The 24,863-nt window shown below is 36.5% G+C and overlaps 1 protein-coding gene and 1 long non-coding RNA gene across 3 annotated transcripts in view; one reads left to right on the forward strand and one right to left on the reverse strand.

Annotated features, from left to right (window-relative positions):
- Positions 1-24,863, reverse strand: part of LOC108729910 (uncharacterized) — a 294,820-nt gene that overhangs the window by 251,029 nt on the left and 18,928 nt on the right. For both annotated transcript variants that reach the window (XM_018459282.1, XM_018459283.1), the window contains exon 2: positions 14,514-14,702. In XM_018459282.1, the coding sequence (XP_018314784.1) occupies positions 14,514-14,702 (189 nt within the window). The remainder of the gene's footprint in view (positions 1-14,513; positions 14,703-24,863) is intronic.
- On the forward strand, positions 1,267-6,560 carry LOC108729911 (uncharacterized). Its single transcript, XR_001936955.1, has 3 exons — positions 1,267-1,322; positions 2,004-2,126; positions 6,446-6,560. It is a non-coding gene; the product is annotated as an uncharacterized lncRNA (long non-coding RNA).

The raw sequence follows: 24,863 nt of genomic DNA on the forward strand, positions 1-24,863 counted from the left end.
ATAATTTTAAATACAATTTTTCCAGCTTTATTTATATTTACTTGATTTACTTTTCACTAATCAATTAAGCAATAAAGTAAATAAAAAATTTCAGTTATGATATATACTAAAAAATTGCACAATTAACATTATTAATATATTATATTTTAATAGTTTCCTGAATGTTTTCTAAAATGTTTAATATATTAATTATTATATTTTATTTTATAAATAGATACTTAATTACTTATATAAACTTCAAGATTAAATATTTTTAGTATTAATCTGTCCTAGCTCCTCTATTTTAAAACGATGGATCTGTGAAATGTTACGTTAGTGGGTAATATTCTTTCACACACTTCTATTACTTCTATTACTTTCACAACTTCAAATAGGATACGATTTGACTCACCGATCTGATGCGTAGCAGCGGAGTTTATAGAAAGTTAATTCTAAAAAATACAAACATATGTCAATTAAAGCAGCGTTCAAAATAAACATAGGTATTTCAAAAATTACGTTCATGAATTTTCACATTTTTTTTTTTCAAATGTGAGATAAAATTCTTCAATCAAATGTGTATATCTTCTATAATGATACAATTTTTAGAAAATGATTTTATAAATGACAAATGATAAATCAGGTACTTGCCCATATTTGCTCCGCCGTTGCTCGATGCCTCCAGGCCTTCATCATCCTCTCAGATTCCTTCATTACGCACATCGAACACAACACTCCCGACAATAATAGAACACTGCGGCACCTCATCCTTACGTCGCGACGATAACGTATCAAACTGCGATTCGCACCCACGACGTCCCATAAACTAATGCGACGTACGAAACGACGCAGAGGAAATTTCCACGCGTTAACCGTCGCGATCCAACGCTCGCCGTATATCATGCGACATCCAGAGCTACGTTCAGATTGCCTTGAGTTCCACCTACGTATCATTTTCTCCTCGTTGTTCACCGAACGTATTGAACAAGAACAAAATAATATCTAGGAAGCACGGAGCATTTCGGGCGGAAATCACAACGCGCTTCAGAAGTACATTGAGGTTAGATTCTGACCGCGGCAGATTTCAAATGAATCCACGGGATTACGCGTGGTCAACGAATCGCCGATGCACACGAGCACTGAATTCACGTTACGCGACATGCAACGTTGGAACAAAGGATCAAAGATGGCCGAGTACGTCTAACGAAGCGCGATTCTATTCGACTCGTACCAGCAACGTGAACCGTCTCGCGTTCGATCCGAAAGTGACGCGGGCAACTTCGCTCCGATACGACGCGACGCGAGTCAACTTCTTCGTAAACTACGAAAAATCGTCCAAAATTGTAAGATTGAAGCCGAGAGGGATACTCACCTTCGAAAATAATTTGCGATTTCTTGTATTCATGGTTATTTCAACGTGATTGCAAAGTAATTTTATTTGTTTTCCGACAGAAAGTTCGAGACGCGCGACGATGTTCTAATTCAGATGATTTCTTGATTTCAATGAGGAATGCTTGACTGCCTCGTTTACTGAATTCCTCGTTGATTTCGTAGGTGAGTAGTTCCTCGATCGAAGCTCATTGTTACACGCATAATACATTTCTAATATAAATATATTATTATATAGTATTATATATTATACGTTCTACGAAATATACACGTATTATATACTGCATAATTAACGACCGATACGTCACGACTTTTTATTACTTCGATTCGCATATTTTATCGTGCATTCTCAAGCCGAGAACAGTGTGTGTCATGGAAAAATCATATTTAAAACGGTGAAAAATTCAATTATTCTCGCTGAGAAATATTCGTGTCCGAAGCGTTGTTGAAGCAATGTAATAATTACCACGTGCATCACAACGAGACAACAATTTATAACTCCCGATTATCTAAAATGAATAAACCGCGTAAAGTATCCGCGACGATCGACGAGCAATCGTCTTGATTCACGAGTTGTTAGCTGCCGGAGGTTAAATAATTGCGTGACTTATGGTCCGTTCGCTCATTGTTCGTAGGCAGTGATCACGCTTAATGTCTCGCAGCACTCGACACGATCGTGTCTCTAGGTATAACGTGACGACATACAGAGTGCCTTGCCCCGTGCCCGCCGGGTCGAGCCTCGCCGCGGGAATAACAAGGTAACCACTTGTATACAATAACATAGCGCGTCGTAAGAAACGAAAACAAGTTTAAACACCAATTGCCGAGCGTTGTGTAACTGCCAAGTTATGTCGCCACGAAATATTTAACTCAATGAAATAAATCCGTATGACAAATCAAACTACAAAGACTCCTTATAAATCGAAAGAAAATTGGAGAAACAAGGGCCATAGAAGTCGGGCGCAGAAGACAATTTATCGCGCAAATAATACAAAAATAATATGCTTTATTGGTGTATTATTTGCGCGACGTCTTCTGTACCTGACTCCTATGACCCTTGTTTCTCCAATTTTCTTTCAATGAAATAATATAGGGCAGTGTAATTCACATAGTCTCTTCTTACTTTAAGACTGTCTTAAATAATGTCTTAAGATGCTCATACAGCCCTTTGATTCTTATAACATCTTAAGATTGTACTTAAGACCGATCCGAAAATGACTAGTGTTCCATTGGAGATCGCTTCTCCTACCGGAGGACCTCCAGAAGATCGATGGCTATAGTACTAAAATTGTCAAAATTAAAACTTTCTCGTAGTACGTTCTCTAAGAAAAAAATCATCGGAAATTTGAAAGTATAATAAGAAGTGATAATCGCAGTCTTGTTGAAGACCGATTATCATTATTAAAATTTATAAATACTGTTTTCTATAATGCATTCTCTAAAAAGAACATCAAATCTGACCCTCCCATCGAAGTCTTTCCAGAGGACGCGTTTAAAACAAAAAGGTCATCAAAATTTTGTATACGATTATCTGGAAATTTTTTTAGAAAATTGGAGATTTGGTCAAAAAACCAGGCTATAAACTAAAAAGTCGCAACCGTGCCCTTAAAACGAATAAACCACGAGAAATATTTGCAATAAACAACAAATATAGCATCTTTATACATCAATCATGAGATTTAAATAATCGTAAGTTAAGTTGCTAATGGTTCGTAGGAAACGGTGATGCATTCGAGTGTTTTTCAATACTCGACTCGATCACATTTCGAGGAATTATGACGATACACGCAGCATCTCGCTTCACTGCTGTTGGGTTTAACCATATCGCGCGGTAATAACACAAGGTAATGGTGTGTACTGTGTATACACATAATAATGCGACGTATGAAGCAAAACACAAGCATCGAGCGCCGCGTGTCGTATGACAGCTAAGCTTGAAATATTTAATTATATAACATAATAAAAAATAATTGCAGGCTAAATACATGTGCTACTTTTTATATTTCGAATTATTTTCCATAATTGTATTTATCTAATTAAATAAATAAATGTTAATTATCTAATTAACATGTATATGTATTTGTGTTATCAAGCAGAGTTTAACTTGATAGCAGAGTTTAATTTGATCATTTACTAGAAAAGAGAGATCTTCAAAATGAAGAAGTTAAAAACAAACAGATGGCATAATGATCTTAACACCACATCCATAAAACGAAACTTTCTATATATAAGGCATATTTATTAATATCTATTTTACTAAACTAGTAGGAAAACATGAATAAATTTGACACATAAGCTACCTTATTTTTAACTGCGGAAAGTCCTCACGGAAAGACTAGTAATTTTATAGGAATGGAAATACCTATATTTTTGCTGACAATTATTTTATTTAATAAAGGTTTAAGTGGTCGATTAATTATGTGTTTAAAAAAAAATTGCTAAATATTTATTTGGAAAATAAGTCTTGCTCTTTGACCGAAAACATATTTTTATATAAAGTAATTTATTATTTCCATAATTATTTCGCTTTGCGCACACACAACTAATTTTTTTTAATTTTTTATTATACTTTCAAATTTAAATTGTTAAAAAGCTATTAAATATTCTACTATACAAGTAATTTATTTTCTAAATCATTTTTAGACATACATAAATGATACTCAATTTCTTCCTACTTTCAATTAAAATTCAAAAAATATTTTAATACATACACTTATTATTAAATCGCAAAAAACAGAATACTCTTTAATTAAATCATAATTATAAATATGACGTTACGAATATTACATTGAGTTTAAAAAAAAATTCATTTATTAAATCCTATCAAGACCGGTATAAACTGGATTCTTTAATAGAAGCGCAACAATAAAAATACTTTTCTTTATATATTTTACGTTTCTTCACGGGAGACATTAAATTTAAAATGAGAGAAAAAATTCAACGGCAATCGAGAAAAGCTTCCCATCCAGACGATGAAACGAAGGAAAACGATTGCGCGCTATGTAGAAGGAGGAAGTAAAAACAGACAGTCGCTAACGACCCGCGACCACCGCGATTCTATGTTTGTGTCTGTAAAAACGCGAGAAGCCGTTCTACTTCGCGATTAAATTCAGCGCTGTTGCTGCTGCTTTCGCAGGTGAGTTTCAAACAGCGGTCTCCGCGCTCGATGCAGCATCGGATATAAGAGACTGACGTACCTGCACAGTGCAAGTGCGACCTGTTTATTGCCTTCTCGGCATATCGGTTCCGTCTCGCCGAGATCCCGACGTCGTTAAGCTCGTCCACCCGGGAAATAAAGATCTTTTACGCGAAAATGTTGTACGCATTCTTTGCAGATTAGCTTTGCCTTTCCTCAAACTGGATCTACGCTCGTAAAGGAATACCGCACGCTAGCGTACCTATTATGAGCGGTATCTTCCGAGAATTTAAAGGCACTGTGTGTCAAAAGTACATTGCATTGTGAATATTGAAAAATATACATTCAACACATATACCATTAAATTCATAACGTCAAATTGTACCCAATTAAGTTATTTTTAATTATTTCTGTAGGTTTCGACACTACAATGTATCATTAATTTAACTAAAACAAACAATTTGAATAATTTAGAACTCAGAAAAAAAATTAATTAAATTTGATTTAAATTTTTTTATTATTTACTAAGTTTATATTATTTATTAAGTGCATACGTTAATATGACCGCCGCTTACTTTGAAATTATTTTCTGAAATTTTTAGAATGAATCTCGTTCTAAAGAGTGAAATTGCACTCTTAAAGATTGAAAATTGAGCTACTCTTTTTCAAGGTCAATTTTCATTTTTTAAAGTAAAATTCCACTCTAAAGAATTTAAAGCAAGCGATTTAACAACAGAAATGAATTGATTTACATTTTGACACATATGGAAGTTAAAAATAATAAAATATTTAACTCAACGGATTGGATTACCATTGCCATTGTTAGTTATCCTTTGATAATTAACAGTGCTCTAATAATATTGCTTATGTAATGTAGTTTAAGACATATTTGAATCACTATAAGGAAATACAGAACAGCTTTTATGATTACATTTACACATGTACCGTATCGCGATATCCTCGACAGGAAAAAATTTATTCCAATTTATTCGAGGAATTGGATGAAGATAAACGTGAGGACAAAATTTATGCTTCGCCAAAATTCGACCGCAATAACCAATCAACCAGCTGTCGTCGTCGTCTTGTCTTGCTTGGCGATCGGTATAGAAAAGAGAGCGAAATATAAAATCCGGAGCGCCGCGGCGCCACGCAATACTCCATGTATCGCTTCTTGGAAATAATTAACTGTCCGCGATAAAATGTCTTAGGTTAATGAAACATCCTTTTGTGCGTCCCATGAAGGGACGCCTTCATAAGCAAGCGGCGACATCCAACACAGCATGGCAAATGACTTATTAGCAAAGTGACTTCGGAGCCGCATCGCGCCGCGCTGCGCCGCAACGCTCGCCGGCCGCAAAAGAGGACAACAAAATCGGCTGGTTATTAACCGCTGGTTGTCCGTCTTCGGACGACGGCGCGATGACGACTACCGGCACGGCGCGGCTGAACGGAACGGTTCTCGTCGATTCGTGCCTGGCATCTGGTAGCCAGTGTACATGTTCCGAGAGAACACACTAACCGTGTATGTCCAGGGACGGCGGCCCGCGCACGCAAAGCACGGCTAAAAGTAAATTGGAGAACGCGAGTACTTAGTGGATTTAAATATCGGCCGCACGGAAGGCGTCACGTCAAGAGATTCCTGGTCCATGAAAATATCCAGCGATCCAAAAATGATGGAGGAGGCTCGAGATTTCGTATTTCAAAAATATATTTCAACGTAGAAATAATTATTTCTGAAATATGTGTTTATTTCCGCGTGTATTACATTAATGTTTTGTGTCAATGTTTTATCAATACTCTTTAATGCGATTTAAAATTACTTATTCGTGAGGAAGAAAACCGTTACGGATGCATGTATGTTCCGCGGTTAATTAACACTAACCATAAAGTCCTTTTTGTCGCCTTTAAAACTGACTTCGTGTACCAAATCAATATTTTCAGAAAAATCGTAATCGAGGACTCGCGGCGAGCTCGTCGAAGAAGCAAGAAACCGGCCCTGTGATCGAAGATGGTCGGTCGGTACCGGTCCGGAATCCATTCAGCTGGTGGATGGCGGTTTACGGTAAGGTCCCCGAGAAGATTGCTTATTAGGGAAGGCGCGGAGCTATGGAATAGAAAGGCCAGTGACAATTTGATAGATTGAGCTTTTTGTCGTCACGGCTTCGTCGTCGTTAAGGCCGGCACCGATGAAATTATTACGTTTTTTGTACGTCACCGGTCGAATAGCTAATAACGAGAGGCATACCGTCTTATTTTGCGACCGAGCGCGTTACGCCATGAGAATTCTTCCTCATCTCCTTCTAATGTATCACATTTCGTATCAAAACGGCCTCTAGATGCTCAATTATTATTGTACAATCATTTTGTATGCAGTATTATTGATACTCCCTTTAAACAATTCAAAACAGTCTCTGAACAATCTTTCAGTAAACACTATTAAATTCATAATGTCAAATTACATCCAGTTTAAGTTATTTTTTTGTTATTTCTATAAGTCGCCACTGTTCCTACTCAATACGTCGTTACTTTAATTAATATAATGGAGTTAAATTATTTAAATCAAGAGAAAATATATTAAATATATTAAATTACTCAGATTTAGTTTATTATTTACTTATTTACTAAGCGCATGTGTGTCAATATTTACTTCGAAACAACCAAACAACTATAGAAATGGATTGATTTACATTTTGACATACGTGAAAGTTATAAATAACAAAATGTTATATAACATAAGGGATTGGGTTGCCATTGTTTCTTTGACTTCTAATAGCGTTATATAACATCAAGTATTAATGCAGTAATAATGATCGTCGTAATACAGATCGCTTTAGAGCACTTAATTTTGAAAGATTATTTTTTATTGAAGCCTATATATAAACACAATTGCCTAATATTTATAAGATAAATTGTCTCGAACTTTGTACACGAAACACATGAATTGTAACTAGAACTCAGACAAAAGATTCGAACATGTTGAATATTCGATCTATTCGAACAGTTCGAAGTTTAAAAAAATGAGCATCTAATTCGAATATTTCGGACAGTTCGAACAGTTTGAGCTTAAGCAGTGATCAGTATGAAATATCAATTCGTTATGTCTGAAGTTCGGACGGTTCGGACAGTACACTGAAAAAAAAGATTGGCTGCTGCAGCAAATTAGATGGTAAAATATGGCACAGCATTTTTAATTGGCTGCAGCAGCCAATTTTTGATTGTCTACCGAAATCCTATACTGAAATCCTATATTGCGGATAGGCTAACGCAATAATTGTTGCAACCAAAAATTGGCTGCTTCAGCCAATTAAAAATGCTATGCCATATTTTACCATATAATTTGCTGCAGCAGCCAATCTTTTTTTTCAGTGTTAACAAATATAGTATGCCTTGGAAACAAAAGAGCAGTTAAATAAAATTCCTATATTTATTGATATCGTCCTACAAATATCCTGGACATATTCAGGATGATCTTGCGGACGACTTGATATCTGAGTTCGAAATGTAATAATTTCAAACTTTCAGCTCTGAGGTGGGTTAAAATAGTTCGAACATACATTCAATCCGAACTATTTAACGTTCGAACTGTCCGAACTGTCAAATCGTCTGATGTTTCCGAACACTAATTGTAACAAAGTAAAATAAAAAAGGAAGTGAAAAAGGAAATCGAAAAAAATTGACATTGCTATATTCGAATTAAATCGAAAGAGAATGTTTTCTCATTTAACGATAGAGGCACTGTACGACATTCAATAAGCATCTCGTAAAGCGCGCTCAACAAATCTCATGGACATTTTATTGGCGTATAAATTAAGGTATCCCAGAAAGAAACTTCGTAGCATGCGGGAGCTCTAAACGTCGAATCTGCATTTCTCTAGCTCCAACCTAAAGTATACGTCGCTTAATGAATTCGTAGGAGATGCCATTATGCAAAACATCTCGTGCCGATACGGATAACCATGCAGATCGAATGCGTGTTACAAAATAATGCAATCTTGATGATGTTCTTATTAACAAAAAAGTCACTTTTTCACTGTCTCGCGAATAAAGTATGTCCATCTGGTATGCCCTGCGTCAAGCATAAACTGCTTTTTACCCGACGCTAAATGTGATTACATTTGTAGTCATAGGAATGCGATGCCGTTAGTGCAAGTAATATCCTCAATTTAATGATATTCAACTTTACATGTGCATGTATAATAGAAAACGGAGGTATCAATATTATTTTTGCAAAAGCGATATTGATCTTTCTTTTTTCTTGGAGAAATAAAATTCTTAATTCTCTCGTGTAAACGAGCCTATAATTCGAGCATGGCTATCGTGCTGACTTCCATTATCGCATTGGTTAAATGAAAACGCGTTTACAAGACGGGATCAAAGACACCTCGTGATAATGAAATCCATCTTAGAGCAGCCCGCGGCAAATCCGATAAGTCGTTCGCGATCGCCACGCAAGGCGCTAGTTTACGCGCGTTTATATCGCGCACGTGAGACAGAGAGCAAGAGAAATAGAAAGAGAAAAAAAGCATGTATGAAGTAATCGATGTGTGCTATGTATATATATATATATATATATTCCGACGCGTGCGTGCAGTCACTGCGCTCAATTGACGTTCGCGCTAATTTTAGAGCGCACCGCGGCATTCACGAGCGAGATTAATCCTGTGGACGCGATGAATTAAGGCCGATCCGTATCTTAAGGACAGAGTTCGGCGTGAAGGGCACGATGAGACCGCGCGAGTGCCAACGATCTAATTAAACAGCCGTGCAATTAGATTTTGCCCCGCGGTCGTCCCAGTTTAACAACCGGTATATACGTAGAACACACATGCGGTATACGACAAGTGAACTTGCAAAACCTACTTTGCACTTCATACATCTCACTTTGAAATTTTCGCGTCAATCGTGATTAGGTATCGTTACTCAATCGCTAATTTCAAGCTGGTTTCTCGTTACGATCGGTTAACAGTTGTTCGATTCATGTTATTTACTACATGACTAATTGTTGCCGATGAGTAAGCAATTTCGCATAAGAAGTGCTTCTTAAGACAGTTCCAACATTGATTAATTATTGAGATTTTATATAAAAAAAACTTTTTATAATTACTTAGTGTTAATCAATCGGTTTTTCACACGTTTTCAATATTTAATTGTTTATTTCCGCTATTTACTTAATGGTTAATTTATTTGTACAATCAGTAATCGATCGTTGAAGAGGAAAAATCTCTATATAATATTTTCAACGGTATATATGTATAAAACATTTCACTTATATATCAATCATTGATACTCAGTTAAATAAAATACATTAATTTTAACTGTAATTTTAATTGTAATTTTAATTGTAAGTATATTATCGCATTAATAATGAATCAATATTCAACCAATAATTAATTTATATATTTTAATTAAGTTTGTATTTTTTTATATTATTGACTTAAGGGATTAATACAATTTTAATACGAAATCCATAACCGTAAAAATTCTAATATCTTAAAACATTTGTTGGCTACGAGAATCTCGCAACATATGGAAGGAGTAGTGAGTGGTAGCTCCATTCTCGCGATTTAACTGCATCGATATCTCGCTAAAAATATCGCGTTCGAAACCGCGCCCGTGTAACTCCGCTACGATAAATTCGTTACCCTCTCACAGATAAGATACATTTTTATTCTACTTTCGGCCGTGCGCGTAGATAAAATGTTTCCGAAGCGCATGATATCTTTTATATACCGGCTGCATTTAGACGCTCGATTTAACTGAAACGCGAGCACGCGTAATAAAGAATAACTCGCAAGCTCTTGTATCCGGAAAGGCGAGTACTATGCTGTATCGCCCATGATAAAAGTAAGAAGAGTAAATTCTTTTTTCCGCGATTAACGTGATAATTAGGATCTATACCTCGGGAACGAATCGAGCAATACCGCTTATTTACTAAATAATGGAAAAATAAAAAGTTCGGAGCAACAATACTTGCCATAGACATAAAATACTGCGCCATTTCTATTAGAGATCGGAACTGGATTCCTTTACCGTAGCAGTTATGTTACCCAAATCGAACATGGTGGTCGAGGGCTAAGGCTCGCCGCGTGCTTCGAATTTCGACGAGCAGCCGTGTGTGCACAAAGAGAGAGAGAGAGAGAGAGAGAGAGAGAGAGAAAGAGAGAGAGGAGGAGAGTATCTCTCTTGATCCTCCGAAATAAAATCACTGCGCGTTATCGCCGTTAACGATCCGGATAGAATATCGAGGATCGCGTAACCGCGCGCCAGGTATATAGGTACCTCCGCACAGTCGCAATTTGCAGTAACTGTTTCTCGGAACGGAACAATTTTTTTTTACAAACGCACGTTTATTAGCGCGACCGTGCGCGTCGATATGGAGCGCGTGGAAAATACATAGTAACGTTCACAGATAATACCATGCTGCCTTACGACTCTGTCGACGAGCGACTACAATGAGAATAAATAGGGCAGCAGTGGCTGCGGATAAATCATGAGAGTAATAAAAATAGGCCCGAGCGATCGCTGTTTCCACGCGTCGTAAACCTACGAACGAGGAGAAATAAACTCCGAAAATGACACTGCTCGATCTTCCACGAGCTCGCATGTATTCGCTGTCAGTCTTAAACTCGGGACATATTTTACGGAAACTTTTGAATATGTTAAAAAATCCAAAATTGCATGTTGCATGTATTCACTGACAGTCTTAAAATCGAAACGTATTTTATGGGAACTTTTGGAAAATTCAAAATTGCATGTTGCATTAAAAGTTAATCTTCGAGAAAACATGCGTTAAATTGTTACTGAGTTTTTAACACTGGAAAAAGTCTCATTTTATTAATTGGAATTCTGATACAATCAGATAAGTACAAATTAGACACTCGTAGTTAAATTCATGAAATTCTATATAATTCAGATAACCAGCATTCTAATTTATATGATTAAAATTCGTTTTGTTTGTACTTCTTGTTGGTATAATCAAAACATTTTTCTCAGTGAAGCAGTATTCTTTTTATATAAATTTAAATCCAAATTTGATCCGCGAATAGTTTGATAATATTTTTGCTGGTCATTTGTTATATCTAAGCCATCGTTAAACATATCGCAATCGCTTTGCACGTTTCAAAGGTTAATTAATCCCAGACAAAATTATTTTCGATACGGTACATGCGTCCAAACACATCGTGACTTATACACGCCCGTGGGCTGATATAAATTGCCTCCTTCGCCCACTCAAGTGCCGTCTTTAATCGCGGCGACCAGATCGATCATTCGGCGCGACTACTCGCGATCTCGCGCGATAATTAATATCCGGGCGTCGCGATTTACGCGACGGGTGGATAACAATCATAGCAGAGGAGGAGGAGGCGGAAGAGGAGAGAAGGAAGCCGATCCAGGCTCCCCCGGCGCAGTTATGGAGGGTACACTGTCCGCGAGTCTCGCACGCGTGCCTTTATTAAATATTGCGTTTAAATGACTCTGTAACGGTCGACGAGACGCATAGTCCGCGCTAACGAGCGCCACGACAGCGCTCTAACGAGGCGCTCGTCGCCCACGCGGTTTTCAGGGTTTCAGACCACGCCAATAGCGGCATTGCATTGCCGGAATGACTCCCACGGTGTAACGTCAACGTGGCACCACTTTTCCACGAAACACACGTAATACCGTTGTGACAAAACTGTAAATTGAATATCGATTGTGTTCCGTGTCGGTCTCGTAACTTATACGACCGGCACGTCTGTGCCGTGTCGCCGATCGTTAAGCCTATGCGCCTCCCAGCTCGGAAATGAGTTCCAGCGACTGAGTAACGCGAGGACGGAAACCGTCGATGGGATAGTTTGGTGTCAATCGTACCATTGAGAGTAAAGTAAAACAATAAACAGTACATTGACAAGGAAATTGTTGGAACTGTCCTTCACCAATTTGGATGGATTGTGAAGATACTGAAAAAAATGTCTGGTAATAGCTATCAAGTGTTAAGTAAAATAATTTTAATCAAATCTTCGGTTAATGTAATCAAAAATAATTTTAATTTTTTCAATATTTAGCAATTGTTATCAAACAGTTGGTTGTATTATTATATTTGTGGTAATACTTAACTAAACATTTAAAAAAGTAACATTATTTTTATATTGACCGAACACTTAATTGAAATTATTTCACTTAGTATAATATTTAGTAGTTATTATCAAACTCTTTTTCAATTTATATTGTAGAGCCAAATTTTATAAAAAATATTAGACCCATATCTTTTTTATCTGCTTTTCTTAAGATTTAAGGGCTGAGGATGTAAATTAAAAAATTTTTTGAAAAATATAACTCCGTTAAGAATATAAAATATCAAAAAATATTCTTTCTCATAGTTCTCTTTATAGTTTTGAAGATCTTTTCTGAAAATGGAAAAATCTATTATTTTTTAGTTGTTTCAACCTCTAAGATAAGTAGATAAAGAAATATTTTTTTGTTCTACAACATATCTAAAGCCCATCAAAATGGATATGGGACAGTTCCGACAGTTCTCTTGTGAAAAAAATGCCAAAAAGAAATATGAATAAAATGCATTCTGATCATATCAATCGAAATTCTGATAATCAAATTTGTGATAACATCAACAAAATATTTAATAGATTTAACTATAAGTATCTGATTTATACATTTGTGGTGAATCAATCAGAATTTCAATTAATGCAATCAGATTTTTTCCAGTGTAAGTTCTGATACCTAGAACGATGATACAACATTTTAACTTGTCTATATTATATTCGAGTCTTGTCAATATTCCTTTAATTTATATACACTCGTAAACAGGCGTTTAAAAAAACGAGAAATGTTTATATATATTTATTATTCTTCTTATGACATCGATGTCGCAGCGAAAAAACCATTGCGATTATAAAAGTATACAAAAAAGTACAAGAGTCGTGGACGCTCGATGTCAACGAAGCGAACGTTACGTGGCATTACTTCATGACGTAGAAGACAAAATCACAGCTTGTAAGTAGGAGAATATCGTTTCGTGCTAAGCGCGTATTTCAGTTGCCGGTGTCACCTGTCGGCACGCTATCACGACAAAATACTAGGTTCGCGATGAAAATTACTTCGCTCCGTGACCGGTGATCAAACGCGATCGGATCGAATGTATACAAATGACAATCGACCTCGTTCGAAGGCTATAAAACTTACCGTCACCGTTCACACGCGTGATACAAATAAATCCGTAATTTTATATAAAATTGCTGCTCATTATGCGTTATTACCAGCTCGAGAGAACAAGTTAACCGGCGCTGTTTTTGTCGGACAGTAAAACTTCGCCCCACATAAGTCATCGTTACGCAATCGCAAGATGTACAAAAAAATCGAATTGATTTAATCACTTATTTTGAATAACGCGACACTGACGATACGGAGATAGAATTGCGTTACAATTTTACGCACTCGTGCAATTTGTAACGGCATAAAGTTGCGGTCAAATAAATTAATAACAATTATAGTCGAGAATAATCGACGCCACTAACGATATTGTGCATTAATTAAAATCGCCAACGAGCGAATGAGTATCGCTTACCGTGCATATTATCGGCATTTAACTATTATTGAGTGATTTAATAATCGATCAGATTTTAAAATAATTGTTAGTAATAAGTACTGATCAAATATTGAGACACCGTTTTGTTATAAATTTTTAAAGAAAGACAAAATACCTTTTTCGGTATCTATATCTTATTATATTTCCTTCCTTTCAAGATTTTTTAATTTTTATATAGCTATTATCGTTTTTATTTACTTTTTAGCTATTTATTATTATTAATTTATAGTTTTTCATATTCTAACAAATTAATTAAATACAATACACGTTCAAAATTTTTAGCTATAAAACCATATTTTTGACTTGTCACAAATTTCCGATATTTTGGATTCGGACTTGTAAGATTTCTATACTGGCAAGACACAGTCACATAATTATTACGGTCTTAGCAGAATCAAATCGCAAATAATCAAATGTGTCACTCACTGTACATATCGTTGGCGTCTGTCCATGGACTTTGTTGCTGTTGGAAGGAGGCTCCGGTCCTTTCGGAACGTCCAGATGCGTCCGAGATGGCAGAGGCGACGAAGTAGGAACGTTACTCGAATTTGGAACGTGACTCGTCGATAGCGGCGTGCCAAGTGGAAGATCTGGGCGGAAAAACCACGTGGGCCACTGTAACGAAAAGCAAAGTCGATATTATTAAAGACATTCGCTCTTCATGCATATTTCTGTCAGTTTATTGATAATAAGTTACGCATGTCGCCTCATAAATATGTCAATTTTTTCTGGATTACAGATTCTTGGTTAAATTTATTAAATATATTATATTTTATAAAACAAGTAAAAATAATTTTGAGTAGACTTATTATCTTTTATAATTTACAACTTTATGTCTTGATTAAACAGGATTAATATATAATAAAATATTTATTAAAAATATATATAGATTATTAAGAATAGATCACTTTTACTTATATTCTTTTTGTAATACACATTTATACACATAATTTTTAAATGCACCTTATCGTCCAAAATGAGTTCCTAAAAGATTACTATCAATATAAATTTCTTTTCACTGATACTATTTCATGATACTTAAAGATTAATTTATGGCCAGTATTTCTCTTTCCTTTTGTCGCTTATCGCTTCCGACATACGGCAACTGTATCCTTGACGCGGAAGGAATAACGATGTGACGAAACGGCACAGCGATCTTATCGAAATCGTCTCGTTGGCGATAAAACTAGCTAACCGTACAAATCGGAATAAAAATCATCCGTATCTATCAGTTCAAAATTCGTTACGCTAATAAATATTTCCTTAAGATTACGAAATTCGCAAGCAATAAAGAACAAGTTATAGACATTGAACTTTATAGTCAATACTTAAAGTCACCATTCATACCGTTTTAAAATAAAATCTATAATAAAGTTGTCATTGCTACTTCATTAATCATATCCGATTTTGTTTAAATTCTCATGCATATATCTAATTGCTTGTTTTTCAAGCAATAAATATGATATTTTTTAACTTCTTTGCTTGATATTTAATTCGTAATATCCGACTATTTAGATACATGTCAGTTTATACTTAAAAAATGTATCTACATGCACACTCCGTAGATATTACATCAAGATATTAAATCTTATTTACCTGATAGCAATCTAAAATTATAAGCTGAAATGTATACGTTAGATAATTAATAATATGTTTGATGTAGACAAAGTTATTTATTTTTTACATGACAGATGTAGTAATAAACATTACGATTCGGAAACGTTCAAAGTAGTGATTCGAAAAAAGGATCTATTTATATTGTATATTTTAAAACCTACTTCGTGGCTAAAATAACCTCTTTCTAAAAATTGATAGTTATAAAAAATGAAACATCCCGACTGCTATAAACATTTAAACTAAGAGTAGAGTACAATAAAGGGGGTTAATAAACGAGCTCATCCATTTCATCGCTCATTACATCGTGATGCGCACGGAACCTAAAAGCCTCTCTGCTGTTTCGGTGGATAAAGGTCCCACTGTGAGCGGTGCATTGGAGTGTCGCCGCGGTTGAATATGAGCGCAGCTCCCTAAGATAGATGACATAAGCCCCTGACCCTGTAAGAAGCGCACTCGCCGAGCGCGAGGTCGTCGCGCGTGTGGTCCATTGAAAGTGTTTCTTGTAGAAGAACCGGCCCGCTAAGAGAGAAGATGCTCGGGAAGAGAAAAGGAGGCTCTCTCGTTGCGCGCTCGCTCGCGCTGCGCGTTCCGTTCACCGTGGTACACGGTAAGGACTTTTTGATCGTCCTCGACGGAGCCGGTGAGGCTGCGACACGAATTCCATCCGATTAATCGCGGCCGCGTGCGCGATTCGATCCGCCCCATAAGCTTCATAAAAACAACTCTGCTACCAGACTTAGCGTTCGTCATAGCGTCGCTCTGCCGCTATTCGATTTTCGATTTTTTTCTCACGTTTCTTTACTAGGACTATCACGAAGATAAATAATCTGTAAAATATAAGATCACTGTTCCATCAAAAAAAATTTTGCTCCAATCTTTCAGCGCATCGAGATCGAATTTTCCACCGATAGCGCATGCCAATGCAGTCTTTTCTGCGTCAAATTCCCGTTTATATACCGTGGAAAATCTTACATCACGCTGTTGCCGTAATACATCGTGCGTTTTAGTTATTTTCGTGCCCGAAGGCTTAGCATCAGCACCATCAGGCAGTATTGGTCACGACGCAGTGTAGAAAGTCAGTAACCGGTGGAAGGGACACAAGAGAGGGAGGAGAAAAACGATTTCAGGGTGGTCTGGCGAATGTCTCTTGTCGTTGGCTCGCGGGAGTTAACGCCAAAACCGAAATAACAAACTCCTAAAGCCCGTGAGTTAACGCGCTACTTCGCACAGTTTCGACGCTAGTGATATTTTCTGTTTACCGTAACGGTAGTTCGCACGCCGCGGAAATAGTTCAACATCGATGGACTCAACATGGACATTTTAACTCTCTCCGAATTGGAGCATTCAAACTTCAAATTTAAAAAATAAATTATAATTCGACGTTTGTGACAACAGCTACGATCTCTTCGCCTCGATATTTTTTTAATCATATATTATCATTATATATTTAAATAATTAGCAATATATTAATTTAATTGGTTTTTAGAGATACTTTTGTTTAAAAATTAACTAAATTTAATTTAGCCATCTCTTAAATACATATTTAATATATTTAATATAAAAAAATCAACATTTTACAAATACTTGAACCAAGATTTTTCTCTAGAAAATGAAGATAAACTGCAAATTTTTGGCAGAAGCTGCGATTGGTGGTGGCTCTAGACATTAGAGAGATTCTATCTCAGCGTACAATGCGAAGTATTATCGCCATTTTTTCCGCTCTAGTATGAGAGCAACAACGGTATTCGCGCGAGGAAACTGCGTGTAATATCGGGCGGACTATTTTTATACGAGGGATGTGCTCTCGAAAAACGCGGCGTGGTATTCTCCAAATTCCACGCTGGCGAATCATCGTTCTGACCGGCCATGCGCTATAATATACATCCGCTCGAATATTCCATTTTCAGACGAGAATATCGGATAAAATAATTTCGTCGTCACGGAAGTTCACCATCGACGATCGCAATAAATAAATAAGATTACATTTTTTCTAAGAGATATACTTTATGAACTTATAAATTTCACGACGATAAAATATTAATAAACGAACAATAAAAGCATTAATACAGCGCGATACTTGGAGCGCAATTATACATATAATATATTCTCAATAATTTTACATTAAGTATCTATATAAACTTCTTGAACGTTTCGGTTTCCTTCAAACCATCATCACATATCTGACATCCATTTAGATAGCACCTGTAACAATATCATTATATTTAATGTAAAATAAAAATGTTTACTTATTGTAATATGACATGTTGCGCTTTGAATTGTGATGTATGGACGCGGAAGTTAGTCTTGGTTAAACAGCGAAGAGATATTTCGGCAATTCTCAACTAGCAAGTAGAAGTATATTCATCCTCTGTCTAACATAGAAATTATTTCCAACATCTGCGGACTATGAATATTGCAAAGACATTGTATGGTAAATTATATATGGCATTGCTGATGATGGTTTCAAGGAAACCGAAACGTTTAAGAAGTTTGTATAGATACTTAATGTAAAATTATTGAGAATATATTATATGTATTACGCTCCAAGTACCGCGCTGTATTAATACTTTCATTGCCCGTTTATTAATATTTTATTGTTGTCTGATTTTCGAGAACCCTATTAAATATATTTTGTTTATAAATTTTACGTAATTTAAAATACAATGGAAAGTCACGCTTCTATACAGCTAAAAGTAGTCTAGCTGAAATTTAATATATTATGTATTTTTGTTCTATTTTAGCTTGAGAATTTTAATGTAGGATAATGTGACGGTATACATATTACATATTCTATAAAAAGTACTTCGAACAGTTAAGACTATCAATGAAAACATTCATGAGGAACATATACGATCAAGGATCCCGCTTAATTGCGCAGAATCTTGAAGACGTTTTGTATAGCGAACAAAAAAGTATCCGCAGTCACGAAATGTCATATGTTCGATCCGTGGCAAGAAGCGTGACTCGAGTCAACTCTCTCTCCCTAATCGCTAGGTATTCTTGGTAAATCAAGGAAGGAACGCGTTTTGCAAGAAATCGCGATTCCTTGGGTGCATTTTGTTCATAAACAATTGATTCTTAGAAAAAATATTTAACAAAAATAAAATTGTGTTAATTCAAGTTAGCAAAAACATTCGGAAGTTATTTTAGACAACAACCGCAAAAAATTTTCAAGTCACTTCGAATGTCGTTTGCGCGGAATCGAGTTAGAAATTATCACGAAAAGAATGATTTGGTTGAAGTATCTAAAGATTTTGCTAGATACAGATCTAAAAATAATTCTGTTGGACCATCGAAATAATTATGACGCTGAAACATGATGAATAATAAGTACTGCAAACAGTTTTAGTAACCAATTTAAGTGTCCTGCGTCATTATTTCGATAATGTAACAAAAGTATCTTCAGATCTGTATCTAGCTAAATTTTTAGATGCTTCAGCAAAATCGTTATTTTCGTGTAATGGAAAAATTCGTAATAGAGTCAAGCGCATTGAGAATTAAGTCTTGCGCGGTAATTTATCAGAATTTCACGCGAGCCACACGCTGCGAGAGGATCGCTTTGCGATTTTCCACGGTTACACGGAAAGTGACATTATTCGTATTGCGTCGAGTGGCGGCGGTACGAAATTTTCAGACCCCAGAGGTTACGTCTCGTGTAATGACGAAGTGAGGATGGCCCGACGAGAGGAACACGAGCCGAGCATCGCTTCATTAACGAGCGGCCTGGAAGAAAGCCGACCGACTGCGTGTATCTATGCGTTTAACGCGTGTAATATACAGGCATGTTGCGCATATATTACGTTACATGTGGCGTAATATACGGATACACGCGCACGACCTCCCCCCAATGGACAATAACGACGACGACGGTCGTGCAGGTAATTGCCGCCATTAGGACGTTGTACCGCAAATGACTAAATAACGAATTTATGCTTTCCTGAAATCCTCGTAGAGGTTCTCATAGACCGAGAACGTGACTGCTAATGGAACGTCCACGCTTAAATTATGAGAATTAACAATCGCCGGAGAGCAGCGATTCTAATCGCTTGTTTATTTCGATAGAAATTTAAATAGACGAAATGTATTTCGAAATTTTTCGAAACGTGAGACTTGTAATGCATTTCGAAGGTGGCACTTTTTAAGAGTCTTATACATTTTATAGATACATTAAAGAAAACGAGTAACTTCCGCAAAGTATCCCTTCACTTGTTTCAACGAGTACGGTATATCTCAATATCGAGCAAAACGTTTACCCGGATGAGTAGCGTAATGGAGTGCGGCAGCCTGGAGGAAATCTCAGCGCTATACTCAATACTTTAAAGCGGTTTGCGCCGGGAATAAGTGAAAATTACGGTAGTCCCCCCCTTTCCCCCCAGGCGAAGGGTGTTATCGGCCGTTACGACCCGATGGGCGAATGACGTGCAGTTCTATCGTTACGACAATATTCTGCCGTTTCGGACACACTGCGGAGGGGGCCTAATCGCGCGTTTCACCGAACATTGCACTTACGTCAGCGCAATCCGACGACGGGTATCAATTTCATAGGCGACACGCTACCGCGAGCGCGCCGCGGGATAACCCGTGCCGTAAAAGCGCCGGGGAGTTCAGCCTCGTGTTCGACCTATGCAAATCCGACGGCCGTATGTATTTATGTATGTATTTACGCTCATCCTCGACCTCCGGCGCGCGCGAGACGAGCCTCCGAAAGCGAGCGATCGATCTCCTCCGAGCACCAATAATGTCGCCGGTGTCTCGCGGCCATAAAAAGATATTTGGAATTTATAACAGATAGATATCACACGCATAAAATACACGTGTGATAAAAAAAGTAAGTAAACACAATGCAAATGAATAAAATTAATTCAATATGATTGGCTTGTTAGCACTAGAAGTATCAATCTTTTAGATCAATTTAGGTTCACTATGAAATATGGAAAGAACAATTTTGCTGATAAAAATTTAGCTAGATACAAATCTAAAAATAACTTTGTCGGGTCATTAAAATAATTATGTAAGATGCTTAAACTGATTGCTAGAATGTCAAACTTTTTACAGCATTGCTCTTCATGCTTGAGATTTTTATATAATTATTTTATATACTCCGACAAAATTATTTTCAGATCTAGCTAAATTTGTAGATATTTCAGCAAATTCGTCCTTTCCGTGTAAAATTAACTTTAATCTCGATTTAATTTACTCTTTATCTTTTTAATTCTAAGAGTTAAAAAATGATAAAAGTAGTAAGTTCAACGAAATTTTAAACTTAATCTTTATTAGAGTGAAAATGAGCCTTATTCGCTAAAAGAACTAAACGAATAAATTGCTATAACAAAGAAAGAGATGAAAAATCAAATTTATCATCAATACAAAAGGATATAATTACTGAAAAATCAAAACATTTCAAAAACCTTTTTCACAAAGAATATAAGATTAATGTAAAAATAGAAGAGGTCAATAATGACCCCACTCGGTGTGCATTTTTAGTTTTAATAGATAATTATAAATTCAATTTAAGGTCAATGTGATATATTGGACATTTAATTGTGCAAGAGATTCGGTCTTTAAACATGATCTTAATCTATCTCTACTTATAAGCTATAATGCAATAAGCTATAACGTTTTAATTTTTTATTATAAGTAATACCTTGCAGTAATTATTTTTTTTTATTTTCCAGTACCTTCGGTCAAATCTTTTCCTTCTAAATTTCGAAGAAATTTTAAGAGTTTTCGTATAACGTCCAAGTTTTAAAACGATTGAAATCGTTTTTCTTATATCATTTCAATTCATGCAAAAAATTCATTAGGACATCATGTATCCAAAAAATTAATTCTCTATATATGTTTGCGTAGTGACAAAAAGGCTATGAGCACTTTCCTAAAAAAGTCCAGTATATAATTAGACCACACGCGTCACGCTCGCGCGTTTAACGAGCTCAAGTTTAACTTTGCAATCCGTGTGGCGACGTGCGTTCATTTAATTAAAGCGGCGATTGTCGCTTAAACGTGCAGTTCCCGCGGCGGCGGGGAAAAAGCGCGCGACGCTAAACGGCCGGCTAACTACTCTAATCTGATGGGGCCCATGCTCAGACGGTGTGACATCGGCGTGTCATGTCACAGTCTCGTGACTTCGCCGGGCGACACCCGCACGACACAGCCGACACAGGCCGCCTGGGGGGGCTGGGACCGGTGGATCGCGCGATCCGCGCATCAAAGTCCCGACACGCGTGCGACACGCTATGTGCCGCCCACTTCGTGTCCCGTAATTGCCAGCGACAAAACGATCGGCGCGGCGTGGCGCGCGCGGCATAACGTGACGACAAAACGCGTTCCGTCATGCCACCGGCAGAGATAAATAGAGAGAGAAAAAGAGGATGAAGGTGGGAGAGAAAGAGAACGCGGGCGCGTCATGCAGACAAATTAAATCGCGGAGCAACGGCAGAGACGGTCGCGGAATTCCGCGCGTCACGTTTCATTACGCTCGCCGAGTCTGAGGACAATTTACGCCCGACAAAAAGCCGCTTCGCTCTCTCAGCTCTTGTCCTTTCTTGTCCACGTCGGGACGCTCTATACGTCTGTCGCTTATTCTACTTTCTTTCATTATCATCTCATCGCGCATTTTTTCCTGTATTCTGGGATTTAAATTTTTGAAGGTCACGCTTATTTTATCTCACATTACGTATATATCTGATCATCATTTTCGTTTCGTCATGTTTCTGCGAACCTTTCAACTACATCAAGAAAGAAGCAATTGAATTTCGATTTCAATTGATAAATCACCACTTTAATTTCGACTTCTGAAAACTAATTAACATCGCATAAACGCCACACAGATTCTGATATGCAGATTCATATCTTCCTAAAGATGTAGAAAAGTATATGTTGAATTATAGTATACTAGTGAAAAAAAATACAATTTCTGATAAATGTATTGTCTCGATCGTGTAATTGATTTTTTATTGTTCACGTATGTAATTAACCTGTAATAGGAACACGTATTTTTTGTAACGTTAAAAGAACATGTAGGTTCTTGAGACTCACTTGTTATTAATTAATTGTTGAATATAACTATATTTGAATCGTTTATTATGAAAATAAGCATTTTTTTATTTAGAAGAATGTAATATTCGATATTTTTTGTATGTACTTAATGTATATTAGTTCTTTTTTTAGGGATTCAGTTTTAGAAAAACTTTTAAAATTTTCAATATTTAATATGAAAACAATTAAATATATAACATGAAAATAATAAAATATACGAAAATAATTTTATCTATCAAAATAATTATGTAGAACGCCCAAGCTGGATTTTAGCTCAAGCTGGAAATTACTAGAATGTCAAAACTTTTTGCTCTTCATACTTTCTACGTAATTATTTTGATGGTCTAACAAAATTATTTTCAAATAGCGTAACTACGCGTCGAACCGACTTGCGTATGTAAGATAAAACAAGTCTATGTATGTCGCGGAATTTAATGAGGGAATTTAGCTGTATTTAGCTAAATTTTTAGATACTTGAGCAAAACAGATTTTTCCGTATAAAAATTGCAACACCTGAACTTATATAGTAGGCATATGATTACAAAGCATAAAAATAATTAATCTACATAAATAGAACAAAACTATGAAAAAAATAAGATTGTCAAACATAAAGTTATTCCAAATCATTACGTTATCAATAAATTAAGAAAATATCCCAGGATTACTTTATATGTTCCAGTTACAAATTAAATACAGCTATAGTTGAATTCTATATGTATGTATGTATATATATATATATATATATATATGGATAAAACACAATCGATATAGTCTTGATAATCATCGTGATATTTAGTGAATTAAAATTAATGTATTATTACTTGGCGATAAATTTCCTTCATTAAATTCCGCGACATACATAGGCTTGTTTTATCTCACATACGCAAGTCGGTTCGACGCGCAGTTACGCTAACGTCTCCGAGCGGATCCGCATTCAGGCGCAGTCGCTCGCGGGAAAAGACGCTGGAAAATAGACAGGTTGACGCGCCTCGCCGTGGAACATTATAATTACTATCATACAGCGCGACTTACAGCAGGCATATAAGAGAATTCTTAAGCGCCAGCATGTCAGGCGTGCTTTGCCTCGTCACCTGTGAGAACCGCGATCGGAGTAAACATTCATCTCGTGTAATATATCACGGATTCAAGTGCATTGAGAAGTCCTCGTGGAAAAGAAGTCGATCAATTTCGCACTAACACGAGTAACAGAAACAAGAACTTGTGCTGAAGCGTGAACTTGCGTAACAGCGGTTACGTCTTACACTAGTTATTAATCGTAATTAAGTAGAGAATTTCCATATCATTTTATCAGCGACGGATAATATACATTTGTATAACACGTATATAAATTATGCATACATACGATATATATTCTGTAAAATTATTCGCTGTAAAATAGTTGGTTTTGTTCCTTAGATCTTTCCCTTTCGTTATTTCCTTTTGCTTTTTCGTTCCCCTCTTCTCGGAGGATTTTCTTTGATTGTAAAATATAACTGATTATTTTCCCTTTTTTTTTCTTCATCAAAGAATAAAGGATGTTTTCTTTGTATACATTTCACGGAACTAACTCGAAATTTGCCGTACTGCTCGCTAATAAATTTTTCCAGGCGATTGATTATACACATTTAGCGTTAAACCGAGAAAATGCGTTGTGTTCTAAAGCGACCGCCCCACACGCGTAATTACAGGTCGCCATTTTTCTAAAAGAAAGGAGGGGCCGCAAAGACTGACTCCTCTCGACCTATCGACTAAAGGTGCATTACACTGTACCGTCCCTTCGGTCGTCGCGTAGCGGTGCCTTAAATATAAATAAGATATACGCTAATGTCGTAGCGCGAGCAAGGAAACACCGATGGCAATGGCAATTCACGGTAGGGAAAAGTCGTTGGCATTTCTCCCTCCGTGCACGCGGCTTTATTTGTTATTTTATGCAGAGCGTGTTCTATACGTGCCGCGGTACGCATGTCGCGCAAGACAGTTCCAAACCGTTTAAGGAGGAAACCGTGCGTTTATAGCATATCCTCAACATGACGTTGAGGGAAATGGCTGGAGGAATCCATATGGAATGAAATTTTTGGAGCAACAAAAAAATAAAAACATAGAAATAACAAGCATAAAAAC

This window comes from Mycetomoellerius zeteki, unplaced genomic scaffold (genome assembly GCF_001594055.1).
Source record: "Mycetomoellerius zeteki isolate Tzet28-1 unplaced genomic scaffold, Tzet1.0 scaffold81, whole genome shotgun sequence".
In the NCBI taxonomy this organism is placed as follows: domain Eukaryota; kingdom Metazoa; phylum Arthropoda; class Insecta; order Hymenoptera; family Formicidae; genus Mycetomoellerius; species Mycetomoellerius zeteki.